The sequence below is a fragment of the Salarias fasciatus genome, chromosome 14 (assembly GCF_902148845.1).
Source record: "Salarias fasciatus chromosome 14, fSalaFa1.1, whole genome shotgun sequence".
In the NCBI taxonomy this organism is placed as follows: Eukaryota; Metazoa; Chordata; class Actinopteri; order Blenniiformes; family Blenniidae; genus Salarias; species Salarias fasciatus.
Genome location: NC_043758.1, coordinates 31,650,498 through 31,671,301, shown reverse-complemented (window position 1 = coordinate 31,671,301; position 20,804 = coordinate 31,650,498). Strand labels below are relative to the sequence as shown.

General features: G+C 44.0%; 1 protein-coding gene across 1 annotated transcript; it reads left to right on the top strand.

Annotated features, from left to right (window-relative positions):
- The first annotated feature begins 247 nt into the window (after window positions 1–247).
- Window positions 248–7,681, top strand: LOC115400047 (pleckstrin homology-like domain family B member 1). Its single transcript, XM_030107699.1, has 5 exons — window positions 248–462; window positions 1,598–1,687; window positions 3,639–3,762; window positions 3,910–4,080; window positions 7,626–7,681. The coding sequence occupies exons 1-5, from the start codon at window positions 427–429 to the stop codon at window positions 7,679–7,681; spliced, it is 477 nt and encodes a 158-aa protein (XP_029963559.1). The 5' UTR covers window positions 248–426.
- Window positions 7,682–20,804: the final 13,123 nt, after the last annotated feature.

Below are 20,804 nucleotides of genomic sequence, written 5' to 3'. Positions count from 1 at the left end.
TTAATTAAAGGAAGTTGCTCACATTTTGGCCCTCAGGAGGTGAGGATGAGGTTTTTTTACTCAACAAAGTGGTGTGTGAGATGAAGATGAAGATAAAAGACTCTGCGGTTTCTGTATATTCTGCTGCAGATGACGGGAGCTGCTTTCCACACGTCCGCAGCTTTGTTTTCCTCAAATGATTTCACTCATCACTCGGTTGTGTTTCCCTCCTCCTCTTCCTCCTGGCTTTTGATCACACACACACACACACACAGACAGACACACACACGCACGCAGGAATGCAGCTCTGGCTGTGGTGGAGCAGGCAGCGACAGGTCTGACCTTCTGAATGGAGCCTGAGCTTCACACAAAGGGCTCAGATCAGGACGTTTTAAATGTAAAGAGTCAGTCAGAAAGTCACGGTGCAGCGCTCAGCCGGACAGGAGCATGGACGCTCTGCGCTTACTGGACAACCGGAGAGAGGTACGAACACAAAAACTGACAGAAAGAAAGGAAAAAATAAGGCTTTTCTCTGCAAATAAGAAGTTTAGCCATTTGAATTTTAAAAGATTAGTTTTTTGATTATAACCAGTTTGAATCTAGTCTCTGTGGGTTTGAATGTGCCGAGCACTGTGTTGTCCTGCAGGCAGTGAACATCTCACACTGCTGCACACCAGTGTCTCCATGCAGACCTTCTGGTTCCTTACACTGTTAGAATCTGCTGTTTTCTTTTTTATCTTTTTCACTGTGCAGCATGTTTCTCACTTCATTACAGCAGAAGTGTTTTCCCACGTGTTCTCACAGAGACACACATACTCTAGCTTTTTTAGTCATCTATAGTCATTTGTTTTGAGCTGAGGTGGAGAAAATACTCTATTTAGAAGGGAACTTGAAAAAAGTTCTAAAAGAAAAAAAAGATAAAAAAAAAAACTTCCATTAAATTAAGAGAGTAAAAGCACATAAAACAGTTAAAAATGTAAACAAATTAAAGCAACTAAAAGCAACAAAAAGAATGGCTTAAAAATTTCATGAATCGTCAGAAAAACTCAATTTTTCTGACAAAGCTTTTTAAAATGAGCAAGAAATGTCAAAAGCTGGTAAAAATGGTTGAAAACTGCACAAAAAGGCATGTTGTGTGAATGTTGCTCAAACAGATAAAAATGACTAAAATACTTTGGAAATACCTTCAAAAAGCTGCTGACGGAGGGACAACAGGATGAGTGTGTGTGTGTGTGTGTGTGTGTGTGTGTGTGTGTGTGTGTGTGTGTGTGTGTGTGTGTGTGTGTGTGTGTGTGTGTGTGTGTGTGTGTGTGTGTGCGCGCGCGTGTGCGTGTGCTGTGTGAATCACACCTTGACGTATGCAGAGCGGAGGGGGAATCCCAGCAAACACAGCTGGAATCCAACATAATATTTCCACTGATTCTGTGAACTGGTCATTAAAGACACGACCCGTTGGGATCTTTGAGGGATCCGGGATGTTTTGAGGGCTTTGGCGTGTGCTGAAAGTTGAAACGTGAGCAGATTTCGACCAAACACGGAGGAGTTTCATCACCGGGAGAATTAAAGTCACCATGACGTCCTGGCTTCACTCAGCTTCTGCTGTCCGTTCCTCTTTCAGGACCTTCATGTGTCGCAGGACCAGGCAGACATGGACCACCTCAACAGGAACACACAAGAGTGTGGACGGCAGACTCACCAGGTGCTTCAGGTCAGTATGTGTGTGTGTGTGTGTGTGTGTGTGTGTGTGTGTGTGTGTTATTAGAGGGGGGCAGACTGAGTCATCTGATTATAATTTTTTTGTTTAACACTTGGCAGCTTTCATAGAAAACACGATCCCATGTCATCAGTACAGACACACACACACACACACACACACACACACACACACACACACACACACACAGACACACAGACACACACACACACACACACACACACACACACACACACACACACACACACACACACACACACACGCACACACCAACACACTGCCTGCTCTTTGTGGATCTGCTTTGGCACATTTCTGGCTCTGAAACTCAGAACAGAAGGTGAATGTGGACACGACAGAGAGCCCAAACTCTGTGTGTGTGTGTGTGTGTGTGTGTGTGTGTGTGTGGGTGTGTGCTTTATTGCTTCATACTAATTGGAACCTGATTGTACTGAATTTGTTTGATTTGCCTGTTTTTTTTTATTGACAATTGACTGAAAATACTGTTGTTTTTGAGTTAAATGATGAAAAATGGTAAAGTGGCAGGTCACTAGATAATGTTCTGTTTATGTAAACAAAAAAATATAATATACATTTTGTTTAAAAGCGTATTGCACGTCACCAGAGGCCTCTGTACAACTGACAACAGTGTGATAGAAGTGTCTTTCATATTCATACAGGTCCACTCAGTATCTGTTTAGGAAATCTCAGCGTATGCAGATGACACTGTAGTAAATGTTAGTAAATCTTCACTTTGTTGAACAACAGATGTTTAATTTAAAAGAGTGAACAGCACAAACACTCCTCTATCCAGAAAAGTGTTATCTCAGTCACGTCAGGATTCGCCCCGGGACCCACACGGTGGTGCAGTGGTTAGCACTGTCTCCACCTGGTGAAGGCGTCCATGAGCTGCAGTCCCAACACGAGGGCGGTCAGTCATCGACAGCCAGCAGGGCACTGAACACACTGAGACTTCCTGTTTAATCTGTTAAAGTGTTACAGTGAAGACAAACTGAGTGCACTCACTCACTCCAACCAGCAGGCTGAAGCAGCTTCCCACGGCGATGGGGCTCTAAGTTACATTTGTCCTGCATAAAGTGAAGAAAACCTGCTCTTTCCCAACTCACTCTGTCTGATGTTGCCCCATTCAGAAGTCAAAGGTCAGGTCCCTGATGGAAAAATGAAGTTAATCAGAGAGGGCAAGAATTGTTTTCTTTCCTTCTTATTGTTTTTTTTAAAGATTAACAAATCCATTTTTAATCTTTCATTTTTTTCAGATTTCACAATGTTGTAGCTCAGAAGTTTGCACATTCTACGGCCAATGGTGACATTTTTTTTTTTTTTATGTTTTTTGTTTTACCATTTTCCATCAGATAAAGTTAATCTGGAGCAACTGCTACTTTGAAAACACCAAAAACTCTGGTTTAAGTCATTAATGAAGAAATCACTGTCTAACGAAATACCCACTAGTAATCGATGTGTTTTTAGCTATTTTTATTTGAGCTTTCTTTTTTCCTGTTTTTTTTTTGAGTCATTACGCTGTTTTGAAATTTTTGTGGCTTTTGGCTATTTTACTGATTTTCAGCCATTTTCACTGCTACTGGTTGTTTTAGAAGTTTTTGTTGAAATTGCACCGAAAGGAACCAGCGAGGCTTCTCAGCTTCATGCTGCAAGATCACACTGTGCTGTTACCATGGAGACAATCCCATCATACACACACTCACACGCACACACAAACAGCCTGTTGCCAATTTAATGATTTAAAATGTTATTAAGATTAGAATAAAAAAAAGATTGACCACTTTATTACAATCTTAGCTGCTGTTTGACCTGAAATGAGTTTGAATGATTTAGAATCCTCTCAAAGAAAAAAAAAAAAGATTAAAATAACCTCTGAACCTTCAGCTCTGTAAACTAGACAGAAATAAACTTCCTCACTGATTCACAGAGCACGCCTCTGGACCTGATCGAGACCGGGAAGGGGCTGAAGTTCCAGGCAGAGCGCCCCCATCTGGTGAGCCTGGGGAGTGGCCGACTGAGCACTGCGATCACCCTGCTGCCCCTACCCGAGGGTAAACCTGCTACACACACACACACACACACACACACGCACAGGACAGGAGGGTTTTATTTTCTGAATATCTGCTGACCTCTTGACCCCTGGGTGACGTGTAGAACCTGTACTGGCACTGACTGGCCCCTCCCACTGCCCCCGTCAGGTCGCACCACCCTGGGTCACGGCCCCATGGACATCAGCATCCAGGGTCCCGGCGTGGCGGCGCAGCACTGCTTCATCGAGAACCGCTCGGGGGTCATCACCCTGCACCCCTGCGGGAACCTGTGCGCCGTGGACGGGCTCCAGGTCAAACAGCCCACCCGCCTGTCTCAGGGTAGGAACTCGCTCTCGGCAGGGGTCAGAGGTCGGGGCTGGGATGTGTGTAAAGTGGAGACGCTGCATGTTACTGTGGGACGACGATCGATCCGTGAAAGCAGAGTGAGAGTGTGTGTGTGTGTGTGTGTGTGTGTGTGCTTTAAACGACCATCGATCGAGGCTGGTAATGAGCGAATGAGCTCCGCTGCGCTCAGATCCTGCTGAGACCAGGAGGAGCCGTCGATTGATTTTCAATCAGCTGCAGGGCGTGGAGGATCTGAGTGGACTGTCTGGTTTGTTAAAGGCGGATTGTTACCTCGGAAAGTCCGACTGTTTCCGTTTGTCCATCAGAGACACTCAAACACACAACCGGCTTTTAAAAGAGGGAGGGGCAACTTCCATCACCATAGAAACAAGTAACGTGGGCGGGGCTTCTCCTTCATGATACACACTTCTTGATTTTGCCACTTCAGTCTTACAATTTTCTTTCCAGTCAGATTCAAGGAAGAATCAGCAACGCTGTTTGTCTTGAGTCACCGAGCCTGAGGAGTTTACACCAGAGGAAACACACGCTACATTATACACACACACACACACACATTGCGTTATGAGACGGAGTTACAGTCAGCGTTACTCAGAGGAAGTGATCTGAGTAATCACACACTGCAGGCTGAGAGATGACTGGACTTTGGCTTATTCAGCAGAAACTGCAGATCATGTCTGAGTCTGGCCTCCAGTAGCCTGGTGGGAATGCTAATGCTAACAGTGATTTTCATTCACTTTGTCCATATTATATATTAATGATATTATTGGATATCTTATAATTTTAATACAACTTGATAGGAATGCTCTCAGATTATGGCCTTGTGTACTTTATCAACTTTTCCCTTCATTTCAGAGAATCCACAACATAAAGATTTAATGGGAAAAGTGTCTGAAAGGATGAACTCAAAGTAACCGATCAGAAACACTCCCTGATTCCTCAAAACACCCACGTGAAGCCACCAGAGCCGGACATGACAGAGTGTGTGTGTGTGTGTGTGTGTGTGTGTGTGTGTGTGTTGAGGAACACGTGTGTGTTGTGTCCCTCCTGTCGGCTGGTATTCGGACCTGGACTCGGCATGGCGAGTAACCTGAGCGGGAGCTATTTTTACTGGCTCTGCTTCAGCCCCGCAGAGGGTTTCAGGTTGAAGAATGAGCGTGAGGGTGGAGCGGGGTTTAAATCGTGGAGGAAATAGTTTGGGATGTTCAAAAGTTGCCGATACAAATCTAATTTTATCGCAGGAAGTGGATCAGACGTGACCACTCCCTCCAGTTACACTGGGAGTAATCCATCACACGGCGCTGGAACACCCCCGTCCAGAGTAGAGGGGGCCTGCGGGGCGCATCGGAGCGAGTCATGACTCCACCCTGCCAGGAGCGGCTCGGTGCGAATAAAACCAGGAAGCAAGAAGTATGGTCACAGAATGAGGAGGCGCTCAGTCCTCTGAGAATTACACAATAAGAGCTGGAGGGCGGAAATCCAGCAGAGGTCAGGAGAGAAGAGACGCCGATGGAGGCCTGATTCAGAGGAGGCTTCAGTCACTGGAAAATCAACAGCACAAAGGATTACCAGGTTCCCTGGACGATAAGTCACACCTGTGAGTGTGAAAGTAAAAAAAAAGTTTCAGAAAGATGAACAAAGCATATTTCTGCTGCATTTATGATCCATAACCGCTCCTCTGATAATCCAGATTGCTCAGCTGCTGCTCTAGAGCCTTCTGTGAATTTGTCCCTCAGATTTTAACCCAGGATTAGCCTTTCTTGCTTTCTTCATGGCGGTGACAGTTTCTCTGCCTTTTCTTCAGTCCCTCATTAGTTTCTCTCACTCTGAACTCTTATTTCAGTTCTGCTGTGGACACTGTTGTTTTTCTTTGTTCTGACATTTTTCTTGCTCTGTCAGTCAAATCCAGCAGTCATGGAGGATTTTTTTGTGGTGCTGTAGCAGCTTTCTGTTGTCACACTGAGACATCTAGTGGTCACAGGTGGTAACTGCAAGTAGTATATTTTAATATTCAAGCCATACTTTTTTTAGTTGCCTGGACTCAATAAAATATTTCATCTGTGTTATGATTCACAGGTAAATTTAGGTTTACTTTCTATAAATATCTATAAATAACTGAATAAATGTTAAAAACTGACAAATATATTGTCAATATAACAAATTCTAGGCATTTTTATTCATAACACTATGATTTGCTCAGTTTTATCTGAGTATTTTTCACATCCCTGTGCTGCTTTGTGACTTTCCTCCAAACACAGCTGCTTTCAGTTCTTTGGGTCACACAGACATCGTAAAGCAAAGAATACCTGAAGCAATAATAAAGCCAGACTAATATTTACTGCAGCTTCAAAGCTCGCTCTGGGTCAGCTGCTTCCTTTAATTTGAGTTTTTTACTGCCAACAACGAGCGCGGACTTCACCTTTGCTCCTTTATACAGTGATCAAGGTGGAGATATGATCGTCACTCCTCCATGTGTGCTTTCCCTCTTAGGAGTAACTCCTCTTAGATAATTAAAAATCGGAATATGGCAGCATAATCAATTCGTCAATGAGAACAACAAATCAGCTGAGTCATTTTACGCAATCAGCCTAAAAGGTCAGTGAATCATTACTGAAGCAGGTTGTTTTTGAAATATAAACTGAACTTAATTCTTATTAGTTACTGGAATTATTTGCTCATGTTGAACTTTCCATATTTGAGCAGAAAGTCTTTTTTGTGTTGTCTGTTGAATTCAGTCCAGCTTCTTCAACCTATAAATATGAGTCACCGACTTAAATAAACCAGGTGGAATTTGCCAGATGTTCCTTATCAATAAACTTGATTCATTTTCTTGTAATTAATATATTATTAAGTTATTATCCTAATTCATTATGGAAACAAACAACAGCTCCTACAAGTGGCCCAATTACGGCACATTGTTTTCGGTGTTTTGCCATGTTTCATAAATGGAAATCATTTTCAAGTTGTTGCAATGTAAAAATGGTGCGTTTTCACTTGAAACGTTTTCGTGTAATCAGGGCCTTGATTACAGTTGGATTTTTAAACGAAGTCTAGTGAAAAGCTTAATTACTGTGTATGGAATAAATAATGTTAAATAAAGCATTTTTGCAGATAGAAGAAAAACCCTGAAAGCTCTTTTTCACTGTGTGAAATCTAAAAGAAAATCCCCTAAAACTTGCACAAATTCTGTTGAATCTACTTCTCTGGACCAGAGGGGTACAGAATTATAACAAAACTCCAGGGACGTGTGTATTTCTACTACATATGAAGTTTATAGTTCTTGCATTGCAACTGAACTTACAGCCTTGTTAAATATAACTGAAGAATGTATAATTTTGCTATATTTAGCAGAACCACAGGGACATAGAGGCTTTATACAACCTCTTAAACTAGAGTTTGTGAGCTGTGTTGTCTTCATCTTGAAGGATAAACATCTTTTCTGGCTCCAGGGAAACAGAGAGAGGAGGGGAAAGTAGTTGTCAGTCCTAAAGGTGGCAGAACTCTACTCTGTCTTGTCTCAGGCCTCTCCCACCTCCTGACTCAGGATTCCTCCTCCTCCTACTCCCTCACAGTCTGATCTCTCCAGGGCTGAGAGATGACTCTGAGACAGCTGTTTCTTACTTAGTGCAGGAGGAGCAGGAGCAGGAGGAGCAGCTCCTTGACTGTAGGGGGAGGTGCAGCAGCAGCAGCAGCATCAGGAGGAGGAGGAGGTGCAGCAGCAGGAGGTGCATCCTTCTCGCTGCAGGAGGAGACAATAGGCTGCGATCACAATGAGCCTGGAGAAACTCCCGCACTGGTTTGAATGAGCCGGCGTGCAGCGCTCCGACAGCGGATGAGCCCGCACTTCACCACGCGTGCACAGACAGCCGCTCCCACCCCGGAGCCCCGATCAGAGCCCGGATCAGCCCCGATCAGACCCCCAGCCTGCTGACTCTCTCTGGATTATCCCAACAAAAGCGCGTCCCGGTCCGCAGGGAGACAGCCAGAAAGCCGCCTGACTCCGCTCTTCTTCTCCTCGTTTCTCAATAATCGGACTAAAACACGTGGTTTGGTCGGTGGAACGAAGGGAGGCGATGATCGGAGCGGAGCCGCGCAGGAGTCTCTCTCTCAGGGGTTAAAGTAAGTGTCTGCGCCGCGGCTCTCCGGGGCTTTTCAAGCCGCTTCTGAAGTCGCTGAACGCGGCTGGGTAGTTGTTACCCAACCCGCTGTACGGTGTCATTAACTTTACCGACTAATTTTCTTAACTTCACCACGGTGCTTTGTCAGTATCACCTATATAATCTGCCTACCTGTCAGTTTTTTAAAGATGAATAAGTCTTTTTTGCTTATTTTGAGCTTTGTAAGTTCAACTTTACTCCGTCACCAAACTCCATTTAAAAAACTGCAAATTGTGACGTTTCATGCTGTTGTTGTTACCCATTGCATAATACAGGATATTTTACAGTTTGGTATGCTTTCCTACCTAAATATATTCAATACGGTTTTCATTTTGCAAACATTTATTTCTTGGACAATGAGAAAAATTCCCTTTATCAGGCTCTGCCCTGAGCAGGTTTGCTCTGTTTTACCGTTGCTAGGTAAGCTAGCAAACTTCAACATGTTAAGTTTTTTTGAAACCAGAATAATCCCTTTGAATGACTGCCAAAGCCGAATTCTTTCAAACACATTTGCGACACGATTGCAGAGTTAAAAGTGTACTTTAACCTTTATATAACTGGTTTTACGCTGAGTAAAGTGTAAATTGGCTGACTTGTTGAATGGGGTCTGGTGCTCTGGACGACACACGCAACAGGAGCACCTGCTCTGAGTCTCAGCGTCCCTCTGCCACCATGTGAGTTCTGTTTATAGACTACAAACATATACAAGTCTGCCAGATCTGCAGACTCCCCCTCCACCTCATCCATGACCAGACCACACTGTGTCTGTCTACTGTTACACTGCTATTCCTGGATGCCAATGTGACCTAAGCAGAGCCGCTCACCGGAATAGAAAAGCGCCTGTATTTCATGTGATCGGGCCTGTGTGGATCCACAGGTTGCAGCCGTGTTAGAGTCCAGAAAATCATCTGTGACATATTGCATTGACCCCATCTGAAAAGAAAGCATGTGTGATGAGTCCCAGGAGACCCCCGCCTTCCCTTTCTTCTGCAGTGGGAGTGATGTGGGGTCCCAGAGGGCCCCGAACACCGGTCAGGCATGTGCGAGGGGACACCGGGGTCATCCGGGGAGGAAGAGACCCTGGCAGCAGCTGGAGCTCGTACGCTGGGTCAGCGTGTGTGTCTGAATATGTGTGCGTTGCTGTTGACACAGTCTTTTGACCGCACATCCTCTGACTGCGCCCGGGTCAAGGCCCAGCGTCACGACGAGACGCCGGCCGAGATCTGCAAATACACCACAGACCCGCAGCGGACAAAGGTTGTGTTCACATCGCAGGACCAGCATCAATAACCAGGAATGACTGCGATTCTCTCCTGTCGGCTGTCAGTACACCGTGTGAAGCTGTAGCGCTGAGGAGAAGTGGTGCCTGTTTGCTTTTTCCAAATACTCACAACCTGATGTGAACTTCCAGAGGAATCACATGTCATCCCACGTTTTGAGGCTAGACGACAACTCCCAATAAGATTCCTACTTCTGTATGAAATCCAAGGAATGTTCAACGTATTTGATATTTTCAGAGGAAAAAAAACAACTTTTTCTTCTTTGGACTGATATTCTCATACCTAAACTGTGGAGTTTGGTATGACTGTGACAACAGAAAGTGATAATACAATGAAATCAACACCAGAACAATATTTTCAACAGATTTCCAAGAAGGTAAATACTGGAATCTGTTTATTTCCTCAGCACACCTTTATCCCTGCATGAAAATGAGACTAGAACAACTTCTCAGTCCTTTGTTGGCTAGATGTGGTTTATGAAGAGGATTGTCATCCTTATGAATTGAAGTCATTACTGAATTGAAGCGACCATCACCTTTGATTCAGCGCAGAGTGAAATTGTGACATTTTTAACCAAAAACGTTTTTAAGAGAATTCAGTGTTTTCAGATTGAGCCAAAAGTGTAAATATAAAGTAGAATTATGCTAAAAAGTACCAAATATAGATATGACCAACTTTTTTTTCAAGTAGACTTTCAGCATTCTTTGCAGTGGATTGTAGTTTTTCAGCGAATAATGGAACTAATGCATGGTTTTTAGCAGTGGCGGACCGTGCATTTCACACTAAGGCCTTCAGAACAGATCCGCCTGAACCAATCCACCTCTCAATAACTATTTTGTCTACAAAAAAAAATCTTATTATGCAGATATGCACATAAAGAGTTGTTGCACAGCAGATAGATACTTGTGCAGCCAGAATAAATGCCTTTGCTGAAGTGCACTATTCTCCTACTACATCTGTGCACATACAATGAGCATCAACAACTTAATAAAACAGCAATATTATTTAGGAAAAGAGGAACATTTTACTCACCAAAATCCCGATTATTTGAAAACAAAATACATCCTCCTTTCCTTCCTCAAAAAGAGTTCAACTGCTCTGTCATATAGATTATCCGTGCGTTTCAGTTCCATAAAGCCAGGGCTTAAAGTCCAGCTTGCCCCGTGGTATTTCTGGCGAAGTTTTATTTCTCTTCAGGTCTTCTTCTTCTTCTTCTTTGGAATAATTGCGGTAGGCGACCAACAACTTAGGTGCATACCGCCCCCTACTGTATCTCTTGGTGAATGTAAATCAGAGGGCCTGGATACGCTGTTGCTAGAAGCTAGAAGGCGCTGAGTCGCCAACTCGAAATCTGATTGGTTGAAGCAACTGTCTGATTGGTTAAAGCAACTGTCTGTTTGACGCTTCACTTTACTTCACTGCGCCATCGGGAACGGATAGCGAAGGCCTCGGGCAGATTTCTTTGACCCTAGCAACAAATAATGCCTGAAATCTGATTGGTTAAATGATTTAATATGAAAAAAACATGTCTGGAAGCAGCGCAACCACGGGAAAACTATGAAAGGAACTGGAACATACCGTTTGGAATCATTTATTAATTATTTATGGACAAAATATAATTTACATCAGTCTGTAATTCAGATAATTTTTAGGCCAGCAGAGAAGGCTTTGCAGGCCCTGACGGCCCACCACTGGTTTTTAGTTTGTCTTTTGGAAGAACAAAGAATGTTCTTAAAGTGCGTTTTATAGGGAGTATTGAGTTTTTAGACATGTAGACACTGTGTGACTGCTTGAATCGATTTATCCATAGGAAACCATAGAAATCCACACAGAACAACATGGAAGTTCCAGGGATTTGGGGATGAGGACTAACCTTTAGCTACCTGCTGATACTGAGTATTAGTGCATTATAGCGCAAATACGAGGAAGGCATGATGGTATCTGGTGGGAAAATTTCCACAAATTGAGGATTAGGGGAATGCAACATGTTGAGTCGTCGCCTGTTGGAGGAAGCTGCTTCATTTAGTGTCACGTCTTCAGGAAGAAGGCTCTTTCCAGCCGCCGTAAAGCTGGTTCTGATGGATCGTCCCTTCTGAAGCCATCTGCCGCTGGGGGCATGTAGCAGGGGGGGGGGGGTCTGACACAAAGGAGGAAGAGGAGGAGAGTGAGACGTGGACGTGAGGGGGCTGTTTAGGTGGGGAACATCTGTGGCGATGAGCGTCCGTCAGAAGAGCAGCTGCTGCGTCGGAGTCTCGGTCTTTTTAAAGGACCGCCACCATAATTTCACAGCTCAACATCAGGAGAACCGCAGCTGCAAACACAATGTGGAAACCTGCTGCACGGACAACCAACCGGGAAAACAATCGTTTACATAAAGTCGTTGCTTCCTCATTCATCCGTTGTTTAAGATCCTGTTTACAAAATCACGTTTTCAAGTAAAAAAGCAAAACTTTCTCATCAGAATTAGACATGAAGAGGTTTAGCTTCGTGGTGGATTTTATGGCTTCTTTTTTTAGTTGCCTTTTGTTTTCATGGCTGTGAATAAGAAGTGCAGGATTGAACTGATGACTCAAATAAGTTTTATTTCGACATGTTCAGACATTTCTTGGTGGTTTGGTTAGGTTGGAGTTGCAGAATAATTCCTCTCCACATTCTTATTATCTTGAATGTTTCAAGGTTCCAAAGCTATTAAACAAATGAATAAAATCTCTGAAGAGTTTAATAAAAACTTTAAAAATAGATTTTAAAAAAGACCTAGTCAATAAAAAGCCAAGCTGAATGGTGAGGGATGAAAGCTCGGGGTGAATGGCGCCCTGATCTTCCCTGCTTAACTCCAATCACTGCGGCTCAGCTTTGATGTGGTCACTGTTAATGGGACCATGTAAATTCCTGTTTTTGAAATAAATATTCCAGATTCCTTTCTGACCACATGAGAATGTGTAAATTTCAGCTTTTTATATTTATTTCTTTTTAATGAACATTTCTACCCAGGGTGCATCTGACTGGTAGTTTCTTTGCTTGTGGCCCGTCCTCTTAATGAACTGCATAAAACCCAGAGCGTGCGAGTTGAAGCCGCCGTCTCCCCAGATCTCCATCGCGGTATCTGGCTGGCGTCAGACACGTGATCTCTTCTTCTTCTTCCACGTCACGTCTTCAGTCCTGCTTCCCGTCTCGTTGGCACATGACCTGAACGTGAGGAGGTCATTCCTCCTCCTCCTCCTCCTCCGAACCTGCTCCGTATCTCCTCTGGTATGTGCTTGATGGCGAGAGGCGGTCATTGATTAACTGGCGTGCTTTACTCCCTTTGGCCTTTTTCCGAGGCTGTAAACCGTCGGCTTTCCATAGCAACAGTCAGCCGAATTTGTGGGCATCTCTTTGTCCGCCGCTCCTCCAGATGCTTCGGCTGCGTCCCACAATGCCGCCGCTTCAGCGGAGACGCTTTTGTTCGGCGTGCGCAAGAGTGCGAACAGGGAAGAGTCTGTCCCGACGGTCGGCTGGTAAAAGCTGCGATGGTCTGTGAGGGGAGTGCGCTATTCAGGCTGACTGGGTTGAAGAACATTAATGAATTTCTCAGGGGCTTCGTCTATGTGTGGCGCTTCATTGTCTGATCGGCGCCCCGCTGCCGCTTTTAGGAGGACAACAGCTCTCATCGGAGAAGTCGTGACTCATTAAACCAGCCTGTACACTCTTGAAATGTAGAAAAAGCCTGACGTGGTCCGACAGGAACAATGGTTTAACGTAGCTGCATCATGTTCCGGTCGTGTCACAGATGATTGTTTGTCAGTGAGGATTAAGATTCCTCGTTTTGTTTCATGTTATTTATTGAATTTCTCTTACTGTCGGTGACTAAACCAATGTCTGTAAGTCAGCTGAGGTCAAAAATGTCCCCGTCTGACAACAGAATGCTGCTCCTGTGCAGAAAAGCCTCCATTACAGGATTAAACATTGATGGTTCTGGAACCGCAGCTATAGACTGAAGACCATTGATCTTATATCAGGTGTGACTTATGGTAAATGTTGTGACCCAGAATGGTTGAAGACCAAGTAATGACTTAATAAAGAAATTAGCCAAATGATGTGAGCTTCACTGATGGCGATACGGTTCTACTGCTGATCAGCTGAACTGTGTGACTGAAGTTAAACATTGTTCAGACGGATTCGGTGCGGCTGACTGATGTACTGGAACCGTTAGCTAACCAAATCTACACCGTCCGTGACAAAAACACACTCGGTCGCCGAGGGCAACGAACGCTGCTAAGGTGCCGAACTCCTCCGGGAGCTTTTGCCCAAGGACACGTCAACACGTGACCTGTTGTCATTCAGGATTTAGTGCCAGACTGCTGCTCTGGAGGAGATGCTGAGCTCCGGTTCCTGTCCGACCGCTGTTCTCGGGGCTAGAACATCTTGCCCCTGCTCCAGCGCTGAGCCAGCGATCCTCTAGACGCGTTGCAGTCGTTCCGCCACGCGCTCCTTCCCCGGCTGAACTCATGGCGGTAGAATGTGAAGCGGCGCTGCTCCGACCGCCTCCCGGCTCCTCTGATCCAGCCTTCTGGGAAATGTCCTTCTGACTAAGCTGACACGCTGGAAAGACCGAACGCGGTCTCACCAACGCATAGGAAAGAGGAGGGGGGGAAGCACGCAGAGAGTATTTATTAGAGAGAAGATGGAATATTTGGCGCTCGGACACATTTCCGATGGGTTTGGGAGAGAGCGTGGCTGCTAACCACTTCTCTCCTTAATGCCACAGTACCCTGGAGGCAGCGTGTGGTATTCGCTCCGATTGGCTGAACGCTCCGGAGGAAACCTCGCTCGAGTTTCACCTGATTACTTCTGTCAGCTCTTGTATTAGGTCAGTGCTCCTCATAAAAGGTTCTCTGCAGGCATTTCATCTCTTTCAGGGTATGATTGCCTCCTTTTCTGAAGTGCATCTTGACTTTAAAGACCTTTAAAACAAGAGGAGCACATTCAAAGACCTTCTGACACACGGATTCTCAAACACGTTTAGAAGGATTTTCTAAAAGCTAATCAGCTGCAAAAAGGTACCTTAGGGTTTTCAGCTTTTCCTTACAGTCTCTAAATTCCTTCAATTTACAATCGGTAGTTTAAAAACCCTGCAACCTGTTTTTATCACTTCTCAAGCAATAAAATTCATCTGGCGCCACAAAAACATGTTTAACCTTTACAGTCAGGATAACGGCTCTTAAAGTTGTGGGTACAGTTTTCCTAAACATTTAGAAGCTGTCTGTTATGACATTTTGTACCTGTAATTTAGAAAATTAGACTTTTTATTACATTTGCAGCCTTTTCAGCCGTTTCTAGTGGTTTTACAGTTTCTAGCAGTTTTGTCTGTTTTAGATAATTGAGTTTTGAGTTGAGTTTTGTTTTCCATCTTTTATAGTGATTTAAGCTGTTTCAGTCAGTTTAAATGTTAAAGCAGTCTTAGTATTTTAGCCACTACTTTTTTCTATTTTCAAACATTGTGATTGTTTTTCATATTTAGTCATTTCTACCAACTTTGTCCATTTTCCTTTTGTGGCTTTTGCTCTTCCATCCATAGTTTCATATATTTTATCCTTTTTTTTAATCTTTTTTGATTCAGGCTATTTCTTTGGAGAAAAGAAAATTCAGACAATAATCAGATCAGAATTCGTACTGCTTATATATATAGTTTTGTAAGAACTTCATTATTAAGGAGGCAAAAGAGCCACATGTGGTTCCAGATTTGCAGGTTGCAGACCCAGAACACAAGCACGAGTTTTCAAATACTCTCACCTGGTCGATGAATGCTTGATCAGACTGCTGGTTGATTTACCAGAAATCCATAAGTGTTCCTGCTGGTTTTTAGGAGCCAGCTTACATGGTGAGAATTTCTAGAGAAAACGCAAAACATTTGTCGTGTCGGATGTCTGTTTACACCACAACGGTGCTCGGAGTCACTGAAAAAGCAGCTTTATGGAAACAGCTGCCTAGCTGGAACCTTTTGAAAACATTCTGACTGTGTGGATTTCAGCGTTTCTGCGGTTTCCGTGGAAATGGACATGGTTTTCGTAACGTTTCTGAAATGAAAACGCAAAAACGATGAGGGAAAGGCAGTGACAGTCTTCCCTCCGGATGTCCTGCTCTGAGGATTCCCGTGTGAGGAGGACACTCTGGAGGAGGTGATGTGATGAGCGACACTCCACTGATTGTTACCTGGGCGTTTGTGGAGGACAGAAAGCTGCCGATGCTGCAGAATCCCTCACTCAGTGTGATTAGACCCCAGCCACTCCCGAAGCTCTCTGGGAGGGAATTGTTCTCGCTGGCAACACTCAGGGAATCAATCTAGCTGATTACACACACACACACACACACACACACACACACACTCTCCTCTCTTTAACGCTGTCCTTTCCTTCCTGACTTTGTCCATGTGTAATTATGAGAGTGGCCATGTGTCATACTTTGTGAAATAATCACATCTCGGCTCTTTTTTTTTCGCTGAGCTCGCCCTTGGAGAGGAGTAATCCGGAGATGTTTTGGAGCCGTCGGTTCTTGGAAGGATCCTGGCGTTCTTGTTGCCGGGTCAGAGAGTTCTCATGAGGAGAGGAGGGAGCAGAATCTGCTGCCTTTTCAAGCAAACCAAAACCAGCGTTGTGATAGATTACCCTGCACAGAGCCAGGCAGCGACGGCAGTGATCCAAACCCTTCTAATAAACTGCCAGGAGTTTTTGCTGGCTAAATTCAGAATGATGGGTAGTTTAGTGCTGTATTTCTGCGTTTGAGTCCTTACAGCTTGGTCAACACGTCACGGATTGGAATCAGTCTTTGAAAACGGGAAAAATGAAGTTGGCTCCTTTAGTTCGTAGGGAGCTAATTAAAGTTCCAGTGAAACTGTCATTTTCAGTCAAAGTGGTGCTTGATCAACATGAAGGGATTAAAGGCAGAATAATGGCTTTGATTGTGACTGTGTTTGTCTTAAATCCCTCATCAGCCTGAAGCAATGGCTTTCATTCCCACAGATTAATGATGTGACAGACCTTCACAGGCCCGGTCCTCCCAAATTTCAATCTGAACAAGTGAGCAGAAATAATCATCTTAAAGAAGTGCAAGCATTCAAAGAAAGACCAAGAAAAAAGGTTTTTATGAACGCTTTCGGTCAGTTTGAGCTGTATTCAAATATAACAGTTCATAACTTTGGCTTTCTTCCTGATAATTAGTCCATTAACACCCAAAGACTTTAAATATCTGAACTTTGTTGGCCTGATTCATTTGCTCTGAGATGTCTCCTTGTTGGACAATTAATTGATTCTATAGACTTTCCATCAAATTATTCCTTCCATTTGTGGAACAGTTCTTAGCAGCAGGGATACACCAGCCTAAATTTTTAAAGGACTAGTGTAAGTACTAACCTTTAGCTACTTTAGGAACCAGCACTTAGAAACCCGATTTTTGTCTTCTCAAACAGTAAAAAGTAATGGATCTTCGATGTCAGACTAATTTTAGATACTCTTTCACTTCAATGTGAAACAGCTGTACACATCACCCAATGGAAAAAAGCCACTAAAGTGACACAAAGGATTGTTTCTTTTCACTGGGACTCTAAAAGGACTTAATAGATGCCTAAAATAATGGAGTCAGGATGTGTGCTGTTGTGTCAGGGCAGCAGTTTTTATGAGCCTGTCAACAGAAACAACAGAGCTGTCTTCACAGGGATAGACTCTCTTTGCTGTCGTAGCCATTTTTCTATCCAGTTCACTGAAGCCAGACCCTCCCTTGAGCGCACGATTGGTCTAAAAGGACGCAGAGTGAAAGGATTCATATCATTTTTCAAAGCTTCAAAGAAAAATCATGGATGGAAGAAAGCCTCTGACTTTCTTCAAAAAGAAAATCACCCCAAAAAAACTTCTAGAAATCGTAAAGGAAACTAGATCAGATTTATTTTAAATGCTATCTTTGTTGTCCTCCAGACAATCAGAAAGGTTTAAAAATAAGTTGTCATCCTCATGTAGACATACATTTCATGATGTCTTGATTCCTAATGATTTCTGACGATCCCTACAAGGGTTGTAAACATATATTTTTTGTGGATATTGGTGTTACTCTAAAAACACTCAAAACTTTTTGTTAAAATTCACTAATCTGTGGGGGGAAAAAAAGCAAAAATAACAAAAAAGAAATGCTGAAATTGATGAAACTGTAAAAACAACTTTGAAACAAATACTGGAATTGGCTAAACTACTTCAAAAGTAAGAACAATGAACTTAAAGACTTTATAACTTACACTTCGTCTAATGGTGACAAACCAGAAGTCGGTCTGTCTCCTGACATTCATTCCGTCCCTTCACTTTGGCCCTCTTGGTCCAGATCTTCATTATTCACTGGTGTTCTGAGATGTTCTACCACAGTCAGAACCTGAAGCTGATTGGATTGTTCCTGTTCTTCGGTGGAACGGGGGGCTTCCTAAATGTCAGAGACCACCCTCCCTGCTGAAGGGAAAGCTGATCCCGGCCTCCGCCAGCCGTGGCTTCGTCTTACCTGTCAGCTCGTCTTATTAGAAGCAGCGTCGGTGGACGTCTCGAGAAAGCAGAGTCTTCTAGGCCACCGACGACGACGTGACGGGGTATCAGATGATTTATCTGCAAATAAAGCTCCCTAAAATTTGGATTGTAAGACGTTGTACACCAGACTAGAAGATAAAGCCGCAAACGTTTTGAGCAATATGCTGATAAACAGACTCGTCTCAAGCGTCTTTTCCTTGAAGTCTAAAAAAGAGCTTGGTGGTTTTAGGCGTGGTTAATATCTTTGTGTGGTTAGGGTTCGGCATCTCTCTGGTCTCATTACCGTCCCACCCTGTGCTGCAGAGGGGCTCGCCTGCAGATAAGGTGGGGAAACCCACGGCGTCAGGATGGGATCTGCTGCTTCCAGGAACAGAAGCGGACACTTTTTCCATTGAGCCAGTCTTGGGATGAGCTGCAGATAAGCCTTGTTTGCTCCTTCTGGAAGATTTTTTTTTGGTTGGCGGTTTAAAGTTGATAATAAACGCCATCTGTCGTTACCCCGTTTATTGACTCAACACCAATTACCCTCCAATCCTGTAATTGCAAAACGAAGCACGGTAGCTTCTGTGTCAACGCCATGTGGCCGCCCGGTAATGAATATCTGCGTGATTTATGGCCCCGGCCCGTCCCGCCTTGTCTACGCTGAGTGTGATACACGACCCGTTCAGAGCATCTGCGTACCCCCGACTCGAAGCCCCGACCTGGATAAACACTCCGTGTCTCCCCGGACCATAAATCTGCACACATTCTGTGGAGGTGTGTAGTCCTGAGCCGTGTCTCCTCGCAGTGGGAGGATCCATCATCATGAGGAACTCCTCGCTGCCGCAGTGCTTGAATAGATGAGCGCTAATTAGCATCAGGGGACTGCCGGTAATGGACCTCGGCGGCGGTGCTTCAGTTAGCGTTCAGAGCAGATGGATTGATCGGGAAAATACCACGTTTGATCTGCGATGTATTCACAAATGTGAAAAAAAACCTCATGTAAAGGTCAAGTTCTCTGTATTTATTGCCTGATACGACAGGAAAATGTCAAGTTTGAGGTTTCATTAGCTGGGCCACGGTGTGTAAATGTTAAATCAGAACGTATTTAAAGGTTTATATTATGATGGATAATAGGAATAAAAACCTGACTTCCTTTCTGGTAAAGTGACCGCGGTTGAGGTTTTTATCTAAGCCTTTATTTAACCCAACAACAGCAGCACATTTTTCACTAAAACATAGAAAACCAGTTGCTTCTATCAAAGAAAGAAAACGTCCTCACCCCTTAGACCACTTGGTAGCTGTGTTCTAATCAGTCATCAGTGATTTCAACCAGAGAACAGAATAGTCAGTGTTCACAAGTGGCTAAAAAAACCAACTCATGTTTGAAACAGAGAAGACTTAATTTCTAGAAATTATTAATGAAAAACCAAGCTATGAGTTTGAATTTATTTTTTCAGGCAACAAAATCTGATCGGCAATCAATAAACCTCATGTTTATTTGCGTAGATTCTTGTCTCAGATTGTGTGTGGTTCCAAAATACTTAAAGGCGCATTAAGGAGTTTTTCAACTTTAGAAATACTTATTTTACGCCATAAATATGTTACAAATATTCAATAATGTGTACAATGTGCCCTGACATATTCATTGCAAGTACCTCTAACAGCGCTAAATAGTCACTTGAAAGTTGCAGTGCCAGATTTTTTTGGTGGGAGAATTTGAGATGATGTGACGTAATGCGCGTTCCCGCTGGCCTGATTTACTCCGCCAGATGCTTAGCGAGCAACAAGTGAGCAGTATTGAGGATGGATCTTCCAGAAAGTAAGAAAAGACCGGCTTCTAGCACTGCCACAACTCCAGCACAAACTCCACCAGGCAAAAGAAACTAACACCCCTTTCCCACTGCAACTAGCGGGTCGACCCGTGTCTGCGACCCGCTAACTATCGCCTTTTTAGACGCCTTTCCCACCGCCTGCTGACCCGCGTCTCACCTCCTGCTGGCGACCCGCGTCGCTGCGTTTTCCCGCACTGATGGTGTCCCACGTTGATGACATCATCAGCGCGACGGAGAAAAACGAAAGTAAACAATGCAGCGGAAAACAGTCCCTGTTACCTGTAGACAAATCTCCTCTTCCCCACGGATCAGGGGAAGCTCTCTGGTCTCACTATCTTGTCATTTCTGGGTCGTCTGGACGAAGGAAATCTCATTCTGTGTCCAGAAACAACAACTAGCGCGTTAACTAAGCCACGCTGCGTCGACGTCATCATGTATGTTCCTCCCACTAAAAGCCGGTAGAAAGCTGACCCGGGAATTTACCGGGTCGATTGCAGGGTGAACGACCCGGGTCGAAATCCCGGGTCAAACCTTTTCCCACTGCCACGACTTAGCGGGTTTAAACGGGTTTTTTGGCCAGTGGGAAAGGGGTATTAAATTTTACTCGAGCGCTACTAAAAGAGCGAGGAAGAAGTTCCCCTCTTCCGTGCACGTACATGGACACAAGCCACAGGCACGAGTGTTTCACTAAGCTGCAGTTACGTCCAAGGCCTGCAGGGGTCGTTGTTTCTCATGAAACGTACAAACTCCTTAATGCACCTTAAAATATATAATATATATGTGTGTGTGTGTGTGTACTGCCCTGGACGACATCGGCTTATCACAAACCCTTTACAAATTACAGGACTCTCTTGTCTATCATGCTACATGTACAATGTTTCATATATGACAATTTTTCCTGAGAAGAATTGC